Source organism: Balaenoptera ricei, chromosome 11 (genome assembly GCF_028023285.1).
Source record: "Balaenoptera ricei isolate mBalRic1 chromosome 11, mBalRic1.hap2, whole genome shotgun sequence".
NCBI classification, from domain to species: Eukaryota; Metazoa; Chordata; class Mammalia; order Artiodactyla; family Balaenopteridae; genus Balaenoptera; species Balaenoptera ricei.
In genome coordinates, this window is record NC_082649.1 from 54,602,461 (window position 1) to 54,623,394 (window position 20,934).

Here is a 20,934-nt window from a genome sequence, read left to right on the forward strand (position 1 = left end):
ACAAACAACCCAATCGAAAAATCAGCAGACCTATAGAGACATTTCTCCAAAGAAGAAATACAGATGGCCAGTAGGAACATGAAAAGATGCTCAACATAGCTAATTATTAGAGAAATACAAATCAAAACTTCAATAAGGTACCACCTCACACAAGTCAGAATGGCCATCATTAGAAAGTCTGCAAATAACAAATGCTGCAGAGGGTGTGGAGAAAAGGGAACCCTCCTACACTGTTGGTGGGAATGTAAGCTGGTACAGCCACTATGGTAAACAGTATGGAGATTCATCAGAAAATTAAAAATAGAATTACCATATGATCCAGCAATCCCACTCCAGGGCATATATCCAGACAAACCTATAATTCAAAAAGATAAAGGCACCCCTATGTTCATAGCAGCACTATTCATAATAGCCAAGACGTGGAAGCAACCTAAATGTCCACTAACAAACGAACTGATAAAGAAGATGTGTTAAACAGATAAAATACAATACTACTCAGCCATAAAAAAGAACAAAATAATGCCACTTGCAGCAACACGGATGCAACTAGAGATTATCATACTAAGTGAAGTAAGTCAGAAAGAGAAAAACAAATACCATATGATATCACTTACATGTGGAATCTAAAATATGACACAGGGGACTTCCCTGGTGGTCCAGTTTCAATGCAGGGGGTGTGGGTTCAACCCCTGGTCGGGGAGCTAGGATCCCACATGCCTTGAGGCCAAAAAACCAAAACATAAAACAGAAGCAATATTGTAATAAATTTAATAAAGACTTTTTTTTTTTTTTTTTTTAAATAAGACCTGTGCCAGGTCTTAGTAGTGGTATGTGGGATCTTTTACTTGGGGCATGCAAACTCTTAGCTGTAGCATGTGGGATCTAGTTCCCTGACCAAGGATAGAACCCAGGCCCCTTGCATTGGGAGCATGGAGTCTTAGCCACTGGACCACCAGGGAAGCCCCAAAAAAGACTTTAAAAAGTGACACAAATGAACCTATCTATGAAACAGAAACAGAATCACGGACATAGAGAACAGACTAGTGGTTGCCAAGGGGGACGGGAGTGGGAGGGGGAGGGATTGGGAGCTGGGGATTAGCAGATATAAACTAGTATATATAGAATGGATAAACAACAAGGTTCTACTATATAGCACCAGGAACTATGTTCAATATCCTGTGATAAACCGTGACGGAAAAGAATATGAAAAAGAGTGTGTGTGTGTGTGTGTGTGTGTGTGTGTGTGTGTGTGTATAACTGTATCACTTTACTGTACAGCAGTATTTAACACAACATTGTAAATCAACTATACTTCAATTTAAAAAGTTAAAAAATAAAAGATTTTTAAAAAGCAAATGAATAGATATTATTGATAAATACACCAGTACATATCTGAAATTACACTCAACCTCAAGAATTTAGGACACAAAAATTAACAAAATGTTTGTGCTGATTATCAGATCAACAAAAAATGTTTAATTAATTTAAAAAATCAAGTGGGTAAAGATGGGGGAGAAATAAGCACATAAAATGTGGGGAAATGTAAACTGATAAACTTTCTGAAAGGTAGTCTGCCTGCACCTGTTAACAAGTTAAATACTGCATCTTTTGACTCAGGGATTCTGATTAGCAAGAGGGGGAATATTTGCACCTCACATTAGTCACAGAGGGCTTATCTCCCTAGTACCAAAGGAAAAGAACTCTTACAAAATTGCTAACAAATGCCCAACAACCCTAGCAGAAAATGAGCAAATGACATGACCATGTACTTCACACAAAAGAAGGAAAGCCAACAGTTCTTAAACATATTAAAAGACATTCGAGGGCTTCCCTGGTGGCACAGTGGTTAAGAATCCGCCTGCCAAGGCAGGGGACACGGGTTTGAGCCCTGGTCTGGGAAGACCCCACATGCCGCGGAGCAACTAACCCCGTGCGCCACAACTACTGAGCCCGCACACCTAGAACCCGAGCTCCGTAACAACCACAACTCGCCACAACTAGAGAAGGCCCGCGCGCAGCAACGAAGACCCAATGCAGCCAAAAATAAATAAATAAATAAATTTATTTATTTAAAAAAAAAAAAAGAAAGAAAAAGACATTCGACCTCTGGGAATTCCCTGGTGGTCCAGCAGTTAGGATGCCGTGCTTCCACTGCCAGGATGCCGGGTTATATCCCTGGTCAGGGAGCTAATAAGATCCCGCAAGAGACACATGGCCAAGAAAAAAAAAAAAAGACCTTCAGACATTTGAACTCCATCAGAGACATGCAAGTTAAAGCCACACTGAAATGGCTTTTCACCTATCAGATTAGCACGAATCTCTCAGTTTGAGATGTCGTGGCTAAAGGGAAAGTCACTCTCATCTATGGACAGTAGAGGTGGAGATGGTTTAAGAAGCAGTTGTCACTCTGGAGAGATTCTGAAGGTAGAGCCTATGCGTTTTCTGGTATATTAATTAAAGTGTGAGAGAAAGAGCAGCTGAGGGTTACTCCAGATTTCTGGCTAAGGAACTTCCTGACACGGGGAAGATCACAAGAAGCAGATCTGAGAGAAAATCAAGGAGTGCGACTGCATACATTTTATCAAGTTGATTTATAAATCTGAGAATAACCCAAAGAAAAGCAGCCTGTGAGATGGGAGGTGGACCAAATGCACAAGGAGGGAGGGAGAACTTCTCTCGCCAGGATTCCCTTGTGGTCCTCAAAAACTCAAAATTCTAAGGATTGAAAAAGATCAAAGGAAGAAATCTCAATGTGCCTTATCTTCTTTTGTATTATTTTTCCTCCTCAACCTTAGGATATTTCTGTGCTCATATAAAGTTCAATCTGTTTCCATGAACAGATCTCAGGCTTGGCTGCTCCTGTATTAAAGCACTATAGATTTTTATTCTTCTGAAGTCAAAAGCAGGTTTTTAAAAAAGGCTCTGTAACACTTATTATGCTTCAAATGATTTCCCTGTTGGAAACTATGTATGTCCTAGCTTTCTTCCTTCTTCAGTTTTATCCCACGTCTCTCACTATCTAGAAATCCTTCCCCACCAAGTTTTACTCAATGGCAATATCCACTGATATACTACCAGACTTATATTGGTTCAATTTCTCCTTCTATTTGATCCCCCTCCATCATTCTCCTAATAAAACAACTTCCTGAAATGTTAGCCTAGGTTCCAAATGAAATATTAAAAAGGTCCCACTACCAACGAAGTATAAACTTAACACAAACTGCAGTACTCTAAAAGCTACTAGTCCTATTTTTAGCTTTATCTTCTGAATTTACCTGTCACGTTTGGATTTGTTTACTCCTTTCTTGGCTTAGAAAAGCAAAAGCACTGACAGAATTGAAAAATATAAGTGCTATGAGTTCATGTCCCCACCTACCTTTGAATATAGAGTGTAAGATGGACTCCAGAGCAAAACGGAGCCCAAGGTGTGACAGATCCACCTTGGTTAAGTTCAAAGCATTTATTTCTAAGGTCCTAATACAGAACTTTAATCTATAACAAGAACCAAAGCTAACCTCAAGGAAATCTACCACAGTGTAAAATGAACTTACCAAAAAATATATTTTCTTTTTTGAAGCGTCAATCATTTAACAGTATTTTTAATCTAGTAGACATGCTACTTTATTTCCTAGGACCTAAAACTTGTTTGCAAGGTAGCTAATATTGGTTAATTAACAGGGTGCTCCAAGTAGAATTTGGCCTCCATATGAACAGGTATTTCTGATCTAATAGCAGCAATAAGCTGATCTGGAATAAATCAACGGTTTAAGATCAGAAGTCTCACTCATGGGACTTCCCTGGTGGCACAGAGGTTAAGAATTCACCTGGCAATGCAAGGGACACGGGTTCGATCCCTGGTCCAGGAAGATCCCACATGCCACAGAGCAGCTAAGCCCATGCGCCACAACTACTGAGCCCACGTGCCCTAGAGCCTGTGTGCTGCAACTAATGAAGCCTGCATGCTCTAAGGCCTGTGTGCCGCAACTACTGAGCCCACGTGCTGCAACTACTGAAGCCTGTGCACCTAGAGCCCGTGGTCCACAACAAGAAAAGCCACTGCAATGAGAAGTCCATGCACCGCAATAAAGAGTAGCCCTCGCTCGCCGCAACTAGAAAAAGCCTGTGCGCAGCAACGAAGACCCGACACAGCCAAAATATAATAAAAAATTAAATAAATAAAAATGAATAGTAAGATATTCCTATTAAAAAAAACCCAAAAAACAAGAAGTCGTGTCACTCATATCATGGTGGGGAAGCATCATGGATTCAGCTGGGGCTACTGGACAAGGGGCAGCCTATTCCAGCCAGATCCCTGCCCAAAGGGATAGGCAACTGCTTACTCCCCTTTCTGTGGCTCCATATTGGGACTACAGTTTTTTTACTTCACAAAGTTAGAGGTTTAGGGACTTCCCTGGCGGTCCAGTGGTTAAGAATCTGCCTTCTAATGCAGGCGACGTGGGTTCGATCCCTGGTCGGGGAACTAAGACCCGCACATGCTGTGGGGCAACTAAGCCCGTGCGCTCCACAGTCTGCGCACCACAACTAGAGAGTCCACACGCCACAATGAAAGATCCCGCATGCCGCAACTAAGACCCGACGCAGCCACATAAATAAATAAATAAATACTTAATAATACTTTTTTTTAAAGTTAGAGGTTTAAGTTTTCTCATTACCTAAGAGCTGAGAAGGACAGCTGCCCAGGCATAACCAGAAAAACACAAATACAGCTTTTAAACTCTGTACTTCTATCATTCAAAACAGTACAAAAACCGACACTCTAAAAAGCATCAGTACTTGTTCCCATTTCTACCTGACTGATGAAGTTAAGACTACACAGAATTATTTTTCTTTATGTTACACAATGGTATTACACAATGGCAAATATTCTTTAGCAACAGCTGCTCCGGAGGCAGAAGGTGAGCAATGAGCTTGAAGGGGAGGCTACTAGGAGTGACCAAGCTATGGCTTGAGAACGGCTACAGCCCCACCTATGTGTCAACGCTCTTCTGAGGAAATCTGTCTATAAGAAGTGGTGGTGAGGGGACGCTCACATATTTGCCTGAATATTCAAGGTAATAAAAAGTTGAAGCATGGTCCCCAGACCAGCAGCATCGGCATCACTTGGAAACTCATCAGAAATACAAATTCTCCAGCCCCGCTCCAGACCCACTGACTCAGAAACTCTATCATGATAATCATGTTTGACAAGCCTTCTACGTGATCCCAATGCATGCTATCGTTGGAGACCACTGCTCTGTGCAAAGCTACAACTATCCAGTCAGTCAGTGTTTGTTTCTAGCACAAAGCATTCGGGACCTTCTCCTGGGAATAACTTGTCTATGTCAAAATTAAGAACTAAGTCATTCTAAAGCTGTAAATTACATTATGATTCCTTTATAAGTAACCAAAATTCATTAAATAGTCATTTATTATTTGACAGGATTGTAAATCCTGTAACAGTCTAGGATAGCTCTCACTCCAATACACACACATGCTCCACAAATCCACTTATCCTCATATATGTTCATTACATGTGTACAGTCCATATATTTGAATATACATATATGTGCACATTTACACACACACACACACACACACACTCATGCGTGCAAGGGCTCAGGGTTCATTAGATGCCCATTTCAAGACCCAGCTTTGACTGGGCCTTCAGAGATAAACTAGGAGGCAGTAAGTACTATAGTATGCAGAGTGTTTCTGTCTAAAATCTTAAGAGTAAATGACAGCCACACTATGGAAACAGCTCTGATACACAACAGTAGCTCATTATGCACCACTCTGGAGATCATCTACATAGTACACATTTGCCTTGGTTGATGGGTTAGTTTCCTATTGCTGCTGTAACAAATTTCCACAAACTCAGTGGCTTAAAACTATGCAAATTTATTTTCACACAGTTCTAGAGTTCAGAAGTCCAGAATGGGTCTAGTGGGCTAAAATGAAGCTGTCAGCAGGCTGCATTCCTTCTGGAGGCTGTAGGGGAAAATCTACTTCCTTGACTTTATCTACTTCTTGAAGTAGCCTACATCCATTAGTTTGTGGCAGTCTTCCTTCCTCCATCTTCAAATCTCCCTCTGACTCCTGACTCTCCTGCCTCCTTCTTTCACTTTTAAGGACCCTTGTGATTTCACTGGGCCACCTGAATAATCCAGAATAATTTCTCCATCTCAACAGCCTTAATTAAATCATACCTGCAAAGTGCCTTTTGGTATAAGGTTAAAATATTCACAGGTTTTGGGGATTAGGATACGGACATCTTCGAGGCACCATTATTCTACCTGCCACAGTTGCTAAGCAGTGCAAACATGTTATTTCTACAGTTCAAAACTCTGCTACAGGGGGACTTTCCTGGTGGTCAATATTGTTAAGAATCCGCCTTCCAATGCAGGGGACGTGGGTTTGATCCCTGGTCGGGGAACTAAGATTCCACATGCCACAGGGCAACTAAGCCTGCCTGCTCTAGAGCCCGCGTGCCACAACTAGAGAGCCCGCATGCTGCAACGAAAGATCCCGTATGCCACAACTAAGACCCGATGCAGCCAAATAAATAAATATTAAAACAAACAACAAACAAACAAACTCTGCTACAGGCTTATTTAAAAGATTGTAGGGACTTCCCTGGTGGCACAGTGGTTAAGAATACACCTGCCAATGAAGGGGACATAGGTTCGAGCCCCGGTCCGGGAAGATCCCACATACCTCGGAGCAACTAAGCCCGTGCACCACAACTACTGAACCTGAGCTCTAGATCCCGCAAGCCACAACTACTGGAGCCCACGCTCCTAGAAGCCATGCTCTGCAACAGGAGAAGCCACTGCACCACAACGAAGAGTAGCCCCGCCCTGCTCCGCTCGCAGCAACTAGAGAAAGCCCGTGCACAGCAACAAAGACCCAATGTAGCCGAAATAAATTAAAAAAAAAAAAAAAAAAAGATTGTAATCATACTTGCCAACAAACCTGGCAAAAATCCTGAGTCATTACACAGGTATCTAGTCCCAGGGTTGCATTCTAACCATTTGTAAAAATTGCTCATGTATCTGCCATAGAAAACTAATACGTCAGCCAAGGTCTAATCACTTGGTTTTTCAGTACAATCAGAAACCATTAAAGCTATCTAGTTATAAATAATAGTAACAGGAGCAAAGGCTAGTGTGCTTCCTATGTGCTGGCCACCTTATAAGTGCATTACACATATTAACTCAATTTAATTCTCAGCTACCTTAGGTGGGGGTTATTTTATTAAGGAACCTGCCTGGACAAGCAAGTGGTGTAATGGGATCTAAACACAGGCAGCCTGGCCCCAGAGACAGCTGATGACAACCGCTCACTGCTGCCCTCTACCTCTCACCCCACTACATGCAGAAAAACATTTAAATCACCAGTCACTGTAACGAGTTGACACATTTAAAAGGAACAAAAAGGTATGTGAATAATGTGTGTAAAGACATTCCATATGCAGCAGAGGTGCATATATCCTGGGCAGTTCTATCTCATTCTTCTACCAGGCATTACTTTAGGGATGGAAGTTCTCTCTTAAATTTCATCCTGTAGTGACAAGATCATTATATTCACCACAACTATGCTTAAGCATATAATTCAGTCATCACAGAATAAGTTTATTGGAATAAATAAAATATTAATGATACAGTATTTTTGTTATACAAAGGGTATCATTTAACAGGATTACAATCTTCTTAGGTGTCTAAAAAGGGTTCTAATTCAATGGCTACTTGGGGCCAGCGAGCAGAACTAGATAACTGGGAAGAAGAGTTTTATTGTATACTCTTTATACCTTCTGAACTTTGAACCATGTATATAAATCATTTAGTTACACTGTTAAATTTTAAATGGTGACCATTAACTGAAAATTTAGAAAACACTGGAACTATTCTAGTAAAGAGACTCAGTGGTTAAGAAAATGAGATTTGGAATTAGAAATCTCTGGGTTTAAGTCGCTATAAAAAGCATGGTCAATCTAAAAAGATAACTGTAGGAAAAAATTACTCCCTCTAAAGCTTTAATATAAATTGGGGATAACTGTGCTTTCACTGTCACTATTATTTCCAAGTAACAGAGAAAAAAGTGACTGCTTAATTTCCCTCTCACTTATTATAATGAGTGGGGAAGCTTAAAAGGAATTAAAACTTGTGCTGATGAAGAACAACTTCAAGTGCCCTATCTAATCCCTTCTTTATAAAGCTTTTGTATCCTTTTTTGATAAACAAGGCAACACTGCCATGATGAGTCATTTTCCCTTGGTGGAGCTGAAGAGTTCATTTGAAGATAAGAAAATTAACTCATGAGTAAATCTGAATAAAAATCTAACTCCTAAGAACAGGAAGACTAAAGAGTAAATTATGTCAATACTTAACAGTCACACTATCAAAGCTGACACACAGATGATACTATACTAAAATGGGTCACTTAGACACATTTTACATACTTTGCAGAAACTTCCCAGGGCAATGTCACCCAGCTAAAAAATATCCATGGAATTTTACTGGAATTCCTAGATAAAAATCAATCATTTTTATTTTCCATATCTATGCCTGATTCTCTTTACACTATATATTTCAGGAAAGGCTTCTGTAAAAAAAATCAAAACTGTACATGCACTACTTAGAATGTTTCCTTTTGAAAAGTGAGTCTGATCAACTTAAGATACTCTGCTGGGGGATCGGATCAAGATGGCAGAGGAGTAGGATGTGGAGCTCACCTTCTCCCACAAATACATCAAAGATACATCTACAACCTAGAGACTGTCCTACAGAATGAAGTAAGTCAGAAAGAGAAAGACAAATACCGTATGCTAACACATTTATATGGAATCTAAAAAAAAAAAGAAAAGAAAATGGTCAGAAGAACCTAGGGGCAAGACGGGAATAAAGATGCAGACCTACTAGAGAATGGACTTGAGGACATGGGGAGGGGGAAGGGTAAGCTGGGACAAAGTGAGGGAGTGGCATGGACATACATACACTACCAAACGTAAAATAGCTAGCTAGTGGGAAGCAGCCGCATAGCACAGGGAGATCAGCTCGGTGCTTTGTGACCACCTAGAGGGGTGGGATAGGGAGGGTGGGAGGGAGGGAGATGCAAGAGGGAAGAGATATGGGGACATATGTATATGTATAACTGATTCACTTTGTTACAAAGCAGAAACTGACACACCATTGTAAAGCAATTATACTCTAATAAAGATGTTAAAAAAAAAAACATCTACATGCGGACTGCTTCTCACAGAACATCTACTGGACGCTGGCAGAAAAACTCAGACTTCCAAAAGGGCAAGAAAATCTCCACATAACTGGGTAGGGCCAAAAAAAAAAAAAAGAAAAGAAAAGAAACAGAAAGAGAGAGAAATGAATCGGGACAGGACCTATGCCCCTGGGAGGGAGCTGTGAAAGAAGAAAGGTTCCTGCAACCTGGGAAGTCCCCTCACTGCCTGGGAGATCAGCTGGGACAGAGGGGGAGGTTCGGAGCCTTGGAGGGGAGCACAGCAACCGGTCTGTGCAGGGCAAAGTGGAGAGAGACCTGCATAGATAGCTGGTGCCGCAGAGCAGCACTCCCCAGCCTGAGACGCTTGTCCGCTGGGTCGGGCAGGGGCTGGGTGCTGAGGCTCAGGCTTTGGAGGTCAGACCCGGAGGAGAGGACTGGGGTTGACTGTGTGGAGACGGCCTGAGGGGGCTAGGGTGTGGTGAGCTACAACCGAGGGAGTCCAGGAAGAAGCCTAGGCCTGCCAGAGAGGCAAGGCACCACTGTGGGGGGCATGCAAGGAGAGGGGTGGGCCGCCACAGAAGCTTCTTTCTCCGTGCCCACTCTCAGGCAGCAGGGCACCACCTACACGAGCTCCGGGGGCAGATGCAAGATGCCACTGCCATCTCAGAATCCAGAGGCGGACACGGATCACTGCCGCCGCAGAGCATCCTGCAACTGAGCACCAAACGCTGTCCATGCCTACCCAGGAGCGTGCGTGACCTGCCACTGCTGCTGAGGGTCCCGCAACTGGGAGCCAACCGCTAGCCCCGCCTTCTGGGGAGTGTGTGCAGGTTGCACATCTGCACACCCCCTATCAAGGGGATAACGGCCAGCACACATAGGGGAAAGAGATGGCAAGCAACCAAACCAAAAACAGCCCTCGTGCCAAAAAAAAAATTAAGCCCACACAAGCTACACAGGGATGCTCCCACATATAAATAGTCCTCCAAGACTAGAGTAGATAATCGTTTCTCCTGAACTCAGAGTTAAGAGAAACACAAGTAAAATGAAGAAGCAGAGGAACCACTCCCAGTTAAAAGACCAAGAGAATTCCCCTGAAAGAACAAACAATGAAACAGACCTCTTCAGTCTAACAGACACCAAGTTCAAAAAGGAGATGATGAAAATACTGAAGGAATCAAGAAAGGATACTAACAGAAATGCACATTACTGTAAAAAGCAACTACAAACTATAAGGAGGAACCAAGAAAAATTAGAAAATTCATTTGCTAAGACAAAAGCTGAGCTAAAGGCAATGAATAGCAGAATGAATAACGCAGGAGAAAGAATAAGCGATCTGGAAGATAGAATAATGGAAATTACCCAAGCAAAACAGCAGTCAGCCAAATGAAAAAAAAGGAAAGCAATATAAGAGACCTATGGGATAATATAAAGTGTGCCAACCTATGCATAATAGGGATTCCAGAAAGAGAAGAAAAAGAAAAGGGGATTGAAAATGTATTTGAAGAAATGATGGCTGAAAACTTCCCAAACCTAAAGAAGGAAACAGATATACAGATATAGGAAGCATGGAGGGTCCCAAACAAGATGAACTCCAACAGACCTACATCAAAACATATTATAATAAAAATGGCAAAGTTAAAGATAAAAAGAGGATTCTAAAGGCAGCAAGAGAAAAACTTAATTACAAGGGAACCCCCATAAAGTTATCAGCTGATTTCTCTACAGAAACACTGTAGGCCAGAGGGAGTGGTAAAATATATACAAAGTCTTGAAAGGGAAAAATCTGCAACCTCGAATACTCTACCCAGCAATATTATCATTTAGAATAGAAAGAGATATCAGAATGTCTCAGATAAGCAAAAGCTAAAAGAATACAGCAATGCTAAACCTATCCTAAAAGAAATATTGAAAGGCCTTCTCTAAATAGAAAAGAAACCAGAAGATATAAGAAAGAGGAAATCACAACTGGAAACTAAATCACTTAAATTAGCCAGGATCAAAAAGAAAAACCTATTTGTGAAAGTGATGATAAACTCATAGAACAGCAGGAGGATAAACATAAAGATTACTACATCAAAATCATAAAATGTGGGACAGGAGAGTAAGAAAATACAGATTCCTTTTTTTTTTTAATGGAATGCGTTTGAGCCTATATGACTAACAGCCTAAAGCAAGCAGATATAGGAAGGGGTTAACATACTTGAAAAACAGGGTAACCACAAATCAAAACCATACAAAAGATTCACAGAAACCAAAAAGAAGAAAACACAAGCATAAAATAAAAGGAAATCATCAAACCACAAAAAGAAAAACAAAAACAAAAAGAAAGGAACAAAGAAGAAACAAAAGAATCAACTGGAAAACCAGGTTTAAAATGGCAATAAAGACATATGTCAATGGACTGAATGCTCCAATCAAAAGACGGCACAAGGATACCCACTCTCACCACTTCTATTCAGCATAGTATTGGAAGTCCTAGCCATAGGATTCAGACAAGAAAACGAAATAAAAGGTATCCAAATTGGAAGGGAAGAGGTAAAACTGTCACTATATGCAGATGACATGATACTATGCAGAGAACCCTAAGGACTCCACACAAAAACTACCAGATCTAATAAATGAATACAGCAAAGTAGCTGGATACAAGAGTAACATTCAGAAATCAGTTACGTTTCTTTACACTAACAATGAAATACCAGAAAGGAAAGTAAAAAAACAGTACCTTTTAAAATTGCACCCAAAAAAAAAACAACCTAGGAATAAATTTGACCAAGGAGGTGAAAGACTTATACAATGAGAACTATAAAACAGTAATAAAGGAAATTATATCCCATGTTCTTGGATTGGAAGAATTAATATTGTTAAAATGACCATACTACCCAAAGCAATCTATAGATTGAATGTAATCCCTATCAAATTACCCATGACATTTTTCACAGAGCTAGAACAAATAATCCAAAAATTTGTATGGAACTATAAAAGACCCAGAATTGCCAAAGCAATCCTGAGGAAAAAAAAAAAAAAGCAGGAGGCGTAACTCTCCCAGACTTCAGACAATACTACAAAGCTACAGTAATCAAAACAATATGGAATTGGTACAAATACAGACATATGGATCAATGGAATAAAATAGAGAGCCCAGAAATAAATCCACACACCTATGGCCAATTAATCTTCGACAAAGGAGGCAAGAATATAAAATGGGAAAAAGACAGTCTCTTCAGCAAGTGGTGCTGGGCAAGTTGGACAGCTGCATGTAAATCAATGAAGTTAGAAAACACCCTCACACCATGCACAAAAATAAACTCAAAATGGTTTAAAGACTTAAACATATGACACCATAAAACTCCTAGAAGACAGTATACGCAAAACATTCTCTGACATAAATTGTACCAATGTTTTCTTAGGTCAGTCTCCCAAAGCAATAGAAATAAAAACAAAAATAAAAAAATGGGATCTAATCAAGCTTACAAGACTCTGCATAGCAAAGGAAACTATTTAAAAAAAACAAAAACGAAAAACAAAACCACAATCTATGGAACAGGAGAAAATATCTGCAAATGATGTGATGCCACAAGGGCTGAATCTCCAAAATACACAAACAGCTCATACAACTCTACAGCAAAAAAACAAACAACCCAATCGAAAAATGGGCATAAGACCTTAACAGACATTTCTCCAAAGAAGACATACAGATGACCAGTAGGCACATGAAAAGATGCTCAATGTCACTAATTATTAGAGAAATGCAAATCAAAACTACCATCAGGTGTCACCTCACACAGGTCAGAATGGCCATCATTAAAAAGTCTACAAACAACAAATGTTGGAGAGGGTGTGAAGAAAAGGAAACCCTCCTACACTTTTGGTGGGAATGTAAGCTGGTGCAGCCACTATGGAAAACAGTATGGAGGTTCATCAGAAAACTAAAAATAGAATTACCATATGATCCAGCAATCCCACTCCTGGGCATATATCCAGACAAAATGATAATTCAAAAAGATAAGGCACCCCTATGTTCATAGCAGCACTATTCATAATAGCCAAGACATGGAAACAACCTAAATGTCCACCAACAGATGAATGGATAAAGAAGATGTGGTAAATATATAAAATGGAATACTACTCAGTCATAAAAAAGAACAAAATAATGCCATTGGCAGCTACATGGATGCAACTAGAGATTATCATACTAAGTGAAGTACGTCAGAAAGAGAAAGACAAATATGATATCACTTATATGTGGAATCTAAAATATGGCACAAATGAACTTATCTACAAAACAGAAACAGACTCACAGAGATCAGATTTGTGGTTGCCAAGGGGGGAGAGGGGGAGGGAGAGGGATGGACTTGGAGTCTGGGGTTGGTAGATGCAAACGATGACATTTAGAATGGATAAACAAGAAAGTCCTACTGTATAGCACAGAGAACTATATCCAATCTCTTGGGATAAATTATAATGGAAAAGAGTATGATAAAAAGAATGTATATATGTGTATAACTGAGTCACTTTGCTGTACAGCAGAGACTGGCACAATATTGTAAATCAACTATACTTCAATTAAAAAAAAAAAGACACTTTGCTAATAAGTCCGGACCTTTGTAAACTTATCAGTTTAAAAGAGGTGGGGTGAAAGACACTCAAGCAACATCTCAATCAGGTTCAAACTTAGCCTGAATCTAGGAAAAGCTATGGATCCTCTCTTTAGAAAAATATACATTCATTAAAAATTTGAAAATGATTTAGGGGATTCACAAAAAATCTTGGGTTCAGAACCTTTTGTCAAAATATAATGCTAGGAGATAAATGCTAGGAGAGAAACCTGTGAAAGAACTGTCTGATATTCATGTAAGTTTAAAGTATTATAATTTCTTTTTAAAAAGTGTATAAAAGTAGAATTTCTTTATGGTTACTCAAATGCATTTTTAATGATTATTCAAATATATGTTTTCAAAAATGCAGCCTGCATATGCAGTTCACTTTTCCACTTTTTTTTCCTTAAAAGGCTGGGAGAAATTAAGAGGTAAATTAACACAATTCTACAACCAAAAACATACTCACCATTAATACTGCAGGGAGCATAGTCACATGCCAGAAAATCACTTGCACTTATTATACTGATCACCATGAATGTGGGGTGTCAGCTGGGAGGGGGATACAAGGGAGCCTGCCAGGGTACTGGAAATACTGGACATAGGCAGTATTTTCAAGGGAATGATCTGTGTAAAAATTCATTGAGCTGTACACTTAAGACTTGTGGGGAATTCCCTGGTGGTCCAGAGGTTAGGGGTCCATGCTTCCACTGCAGGAGCCCCAGGTTAGATTCCTGGTTGGGGAACTAAGATTCCGCATGCTGGGCGATGTAGGAAAAAAAAAAAAAAAAAAAAAAAAAGACTTGTGCACACTACTGTAGATATTCAATAACTATTTTTTTAAAATTTAAGCTTGACCAAACTGACATTGAGCAAGTCTATCAACTGCTCTAAGCTTCTGTTTTTAAAATCTGTAATGGATCAATAACACTTCTCCTCAGGTTACTGTGGGAAATGAGACAACATATGTATAGTATTTAGTACACTGCTTCATACACAGTCAGCACTCTGTGAATGTAGGTCTAATACATTATCACTATAGATGGTGGACTGCAATTTTTATCAATGTGAGATGTCTTTATCCAGTTTAACAATAACAGTGATAAGTTATGGATATTCCCCCAGGCCAACAGACAGACATATCCAACGTTCTTTAAATAGACGGGTGTATGTGCACGTGCTCATTCATCCCATGGTATACATATAACTTATTCAACTATTCCCTAAATAAGAGAAATTCTGGTTATTTCCTTTTTTTGTCATTAGAAATAAAGCTACACTGAATATTGTAGCCTTGCCTCTACACTGTTTCTTCTGATATTTTTATAGCTAAAACAGATTACCATAGAGACTCTTAAGTTTCATATTTGAAAGAACCTTAAGTCTCAAATTGAATGCCTACCTAAACAAATCCTAAAATAATATTAACACCAAAATTAGAGTGTTGCCATAGGCTACAGATTAGAATTACCTGAAGTAAAACCTCATAAATTCTAAATTAATATGTTAAACGAAAAGTTAGAAGCTATTCTTCCACATTTCGGAATAATCACTAGTAAGTAGTCTAAAATCTATAGTTCCTTCCAAAAGTTTGAGGAATTAAAGAGTCTATTTAATGACAGAAAAATAATCAGAATATACTCTTAAGTGAATAGATGTTAATTCCCATTTTGTTGAAATAAAATAGATATACAGACAAGGAAACACACCTAGGATGTTAACTGGTTCTCCTGAGGGGGATGTAACTGAAGTCCATTTTCAGCTTTATCCCTGACATATTCCCCAATTTTTCTACGAAGTATGTACTATTTTTATAACAATAAAAACGTTCAATTCTTTTTAAAAATAAGAGTCCAACATGATTTCAGTATAGGTCTCCAACAAATGAATTCCTGCATAACTAAGTACTTTTGTTTATATTGGTAAGTCACATTGGCCAGCGCCCAAACTGCTGAGAGCACCTCAAAAAAAATCCTTTACTCTTTCCAACTGTATATCCTACCCTCACATCTCTATTTTCCATTCTGCCCACTCTCGCTTTCATATCACCGTTAACATCGTGTTCTCATTAAGTGTAGACAAGATTTGACGCAGTTTACTTTAGCCACAGACTCCACCTTGCTGCAGTCTATTATCAGCACAAACCTGCTTCATTCCTGAGACCAAGTCCCTTGCTAGCTGGACTTCTGATTCATTCTCAAGTTCCACACTGAAACCATGTTCCTAAAAATAACTGACATCCTTTCTTACCTGCTCCTCCTTTGGATTTTGTCTAAAGAAATCCTGTAATAAATCTTGTTCCACAGACCCTCTTTGTGCAAATAAGTTTCCACAAACGATTGCTTTGTTGGCTCACACTAAAATTCCTACAATTTTACAACTAAAGTTGTAAAAATTGAGAAAAAGAATCTAATTTTCAATTATTACCATTAATCTAGGCTGCAATGCCAAAACACTATTTCAGATTTTTGTGAACTCTTAAAGTGTGATGCAGCCGTACCAACCTTGGTTCAAGTACGTGAGCGTTTCGTCGTGCAGCTTCACGGCTGGTGACGTTGCTGCACACATCACATACTGGAAGGGCGGGTGTTTGGTTTCGTCATCCAATGGAAGGCTGGAATCTTCCTGCTTGAAAATTGGCAATGCCAAGACATCGCTGAAAAGCAAAAAAAAATCAACACTGACCTTATTCTGGGTTTAAAACATTTAAAAACATATAAAAATATTTAGGCGTAGTTTCTTTTAAAATTTAAGATCATATATGATGCATAGAATTAAAGAACTATTAATGCTAATCTGGCTCCCCCAAAAGATAGTTTTAATAAACCATACCTCTAGGGTGAGTTGGGGTGGGGGTGGGGGAGTGGTGCCTATGATTAGGCAGAGCATTAAAATAAGAAATATTTAAATTAAAATAAGAAATATTTAATAGTTAAGTCCAAACTACTGATAAAGAGATCAGGCTAATAATACATGTGGTACAAAAAAAAAAAAAGTTACGTGAAAAAAATTAGTTAAAAACTTTAAACTCATTTCTATTAAAACATAAATAAAAGCAAGAGTACATAGCCACCTGCTATGAAAGGTAGGTCACACTGGCACCATGAAATCACAAAGAAGCATTTGATTAAATGGTATTTTACAAAAAGTTCCCTGCTGGTCCTAGCTAAACGCGGAGAGCATAATGCTTCATACTTAGTCTAAAACAATGGCTTCTTCTGAGAAGCAAACAGTAGCAGTAGAAACAGCTGCTATTTTTCCCCCCAAGAATAACTTGGGTCATTGATCGGGAGGGGGGTGGGGGGTCTTCTGGGGTTACTGTCTATATTCTGTTAACTTTGGTAGTTAAACACACATGGATGTGTTTGGTTTGCCTTTTAAAAAAAAAAAGCAGCTGAGGTATAATTTACATACCACAAAATTCACCCTTTTAAAGTGTATAATTCAGTGGTTTTTTAATATATTCACAGAGTTGTACAGTCTTCACCACTATCTAATTCCAGAATATTTTCAGCACCTCAGAAAGAAATCTCATACCCTTAGCAGTCACTCCCTATCCCCCCACCCTGGCAACCACTGATTTGCTTTGTCTCTATGGATTTGCCTATTCTGGATATTTAATGCAAAAAGAATCATGTGGCCTTTTGTGACTCGCTTCTTTTAGTATGTTTTCAAGTCTATTCATGTTGTAGCATGTATCAGTACTTCATTCCTTTTTAAGGCCGAATGATATTCCATTGTATGAATATACCACATTCTGTTTATCCATCATTGGATGATGGACCTTTGGCTTGTTTCCATTTTTTTGATTATGAACAATGCTGCTATGAACACTTGCATGTATTTTTGTGTAGACATGTTTAATTCCCTTGGATATATACCTAGAAGTAGAATTGTTGGGTCATATGGTAACTCTTTACCTTTTTGAGAAACTGCCAAACTGTTTTACAAAGTGACTGCGCCATTTTACATTCCCACCATTAACATATGAAGGGTGGGTATTTCTTTTTTTGAGATAATTCACTGAGCTGTACATTTATATCTCAGTGGTTTTTCTATGTCCATTCCTCAATAAAAGGTAAAATAGCAAAATATCCAAATGAATGAATAACTACTATAACAAGAACAGCAAAGGCTTGTCTGAACTGCTTATTTCTTCTTACAACCTGTTAACTGACTCAGATATCTGGTTAGCCCATTTTAATTAAATTCAATTTAAAAGCAAAATGTGGAAATAAATGAAATGAAAGGGAAACCCTGTATTCCCTCCTCCCACATACATTTCTATTAAAGCACCAGACTGATTAGTCAGGGACTCAGTTACCCACTAATTCTCCTTCTCCTTTATTTATACCTAGGAACTGTCAAAACACTCCTAAGTCAAAAGTATAACTGAGGAACACATAGGAATGGTCCCCAGCCTTCCTCTAGGACAGGGATAAAAACCTTAGAGCAGATATAAAAACTTCTCAGGAAACTTACAAATGGTACTTTAAGACTCAGAGCAGCTCTCTTTATTAAAAACAACCATAGCAGTCAAAGTGGCTCCATGGTAGATGAAAATACATACATATTCTATGTCATATATATGTAAGTGTTTCAAGTTCTCTTGGTGAGAGAATTCCCTGGCGGTCCAGTGGTTAGGACTCCATGCTCTCACTGCTGAGGGCCTGGGTTCAATCCCTGGTCAGGGAACTAAAAGCCCACCAGCGACATGCTGCAGCCAAAAAAAAAAAAAAAGTTCTCTTGGTGAGAAAGAAATAAAAAATGAGATGAGAGCTATAACTCAGATGCATTTAGTTAATTATACTAAAAAGTGACATGGAGAATAATTTTAAGATCTTAACGCTAACTGCTTGGGTTGATCATTACATACAGGTCATCAAAATAAGACATCAGGCTGCATAAGAATGGCTATTTGTAAACTGTTACACATAGTAAATAAAATTTTATTTGCTTCAGATCCTAGAAGGCAACCACCATTTTATTCACTTGGTTATAGGCTACTACGCTCATGGTAGGTGCTAAAAGACTCTTGAATAAACTTAACATATAAACACGTAGAGATCATTTGTTAATGAAATCCCAATTAACTGTTTACTTAATTAGAAAGAAAATGCATTCCAACCAACACAGCAGCCAGAGAAAGCCTCTTCACACAATATTCAGATCATTTCATTCCTTTGAACTCTCCCCATCAGCTCACTTTCGAACCCAGGGTCCCTACAAGGTCCGACAAGGCCCTACTCAATCTACTCTTCTTTCCTTTTCACCTACCCACCCTCAGTCCCTCTGCCTCAGCCAGCCTCCTTCCCTGCCTTTTCCAGGGCCTCTGCATTGGCCCCTCTTCTGCTGATGTCCTACTGGCTTATTTCATTCAAATGTCACCTTTCCAGTGACAACTGTAATCTTCCCATCTGTACTCCCAGTTTCCCCTTTCCTGCTCTATTTATCCACAAAGCGTTTCACTTTCCAACAGTATACGAGACTTATATTTGAATCCTCCATAAGTATATAACCACCCCCCAAATTGGTTTCTCTTCACTGACTAAATCCAGCATCTAGCACAAAGAAGGAGCTCAAATATCTGTTAAATTGATGAATGAACTGTAGCACTGATAATTATTAATAAAATGAAAAACTAGGTCTCCAGATAATCTAAGGTCATAATTTCTACCAGGCTGAGCCATAAGAAATTTCTGGTATTCAACTGATTTTGTCATCTCATATCCCAGACAGGTAGGCCACCCAGGGATCCGACAAGCAGATGAAAAGACTCAAGGCTTTGAATTATTCCAAGTAATTCTGAAATGCCAGTATCCAAAAATAACCAGGCACACAAAGACAAACACGACTTTAGGAGCAAGAACCAAGAGAAGACTCTGTCTGTTGGTATTCAGTTCTTTTCTGCCTTTGTTGCAGAGGGTTAGAGGCCTGAAAACTACATATACAAGACTTCTTGCCAGCTGGAATCGTCCTAGGTTGCTCCAAAGGGAAGAAGCACTGGTGGGAAATTAAAAGGGAGTGGGAAAGAGCAGAAGCAGGCAACCATAGCTGAAGGAGAGCTCAGGGCATCAGCAGCCATGCCTCCGGCAGCCAGCTCTCCTCCCTGAACCCTTCTAGCACCTTTGCAGTCAAATACTTCACTAAATCCTTCTCTGCTTGAAACATCTCAGTGTTCTCTCTTTTCCTGATTGGACATAGACCAATACCCACCAAAGACTTCAAGATGCCAGAATTACTGAACCTGTATGATAAAATTAAGCTTACTCTGTTGAAAAAAATAAAAGATAAGCCTGAAAAGATCTGCAAGGAACAGGAAATTTCAAGGGACAGCAAACCTGTAAAGGAACAAATAGAATTTGGAGAACCAGAAGGTAAAATTGCTAAAATTAAGAACTCACATTTAATAACAGCTCACAGAGAAATGAAGATATATAAGGAATCTGGAATATAGGTAAAAGAAGTTATCCAGAAGGCAGCATGGAGAGCAAAATGACAGAAAATGCAGAAGAGGTGTTAAGAAAGAAAAGACAAAGTGAAAAGATTTTACACTTAAGTCTCAGAAGAGAAAAGAATGAGGTAGAGGCAATATTTGAGATAAAGGGTAAGCAAATTCCAGAATTGATGAAATACACTAATTCACTGATTCAAGAACCCCAAATAACCAAAGCAACATAAATAATTTTAAAAACCACACCTAAATTCACCAAGAAAAACTTATAAGCCAGTACAGTCATGTGGAAGTTCAATTTTCTCAGTAAAGTACCAAGTATGGAAATCAACTGAGAGTAGGCCCTAGGAGGAAGAGTTGTGGGTCTGAGATGGAGCCACCCCATCCTTAAGGAGAGCTGGTAAGGAACTGGACTGGAGAGGGACTGGACAAGGGCACTGAGGTGAGACCACTGAGCAGCAAAAGGATGCACTTGAGAGATGAGGTCATGCGCTTCCAGTGAGGCCCAATCAGTGCTTCCCTAGAGCCACATTCAGCTACCTAAGTAAAGAGGTGAAGAATCAGATTTAATCAGGGTTACAGTTTTATTAAAATAAAAAATAGGAGAGGGGAATAAAGCAAGAGGGGGCAAGGGAGACAAGGGTATAT

General features: G+C 39.3%; 1 protein-coding gene across 2 annotated transcripts in view; it reads right to left on the reverse strand.

The window, feature by feature from the left end:
- UBP1 (upstream binding protein 1) overlaps positions 1-20,934 on the reverse strand; it is a 68,117-nt gene that overhangs the window by 35,112 nt on the left and 12,071 nt on the right. For both annotated transcript variants that reach the window (XM_059939089.1, XM_059939090.1), the window contains exon 2: positions 16,337-16,488. In XM_059939089.1, coding sequence (XP_059795072.1) covers positions 16,337-16,488 — 152 coding nt within the window. The remainder of the gene's footprint in view (positions 1-16,336; positions 16,489-20,934) is intronic.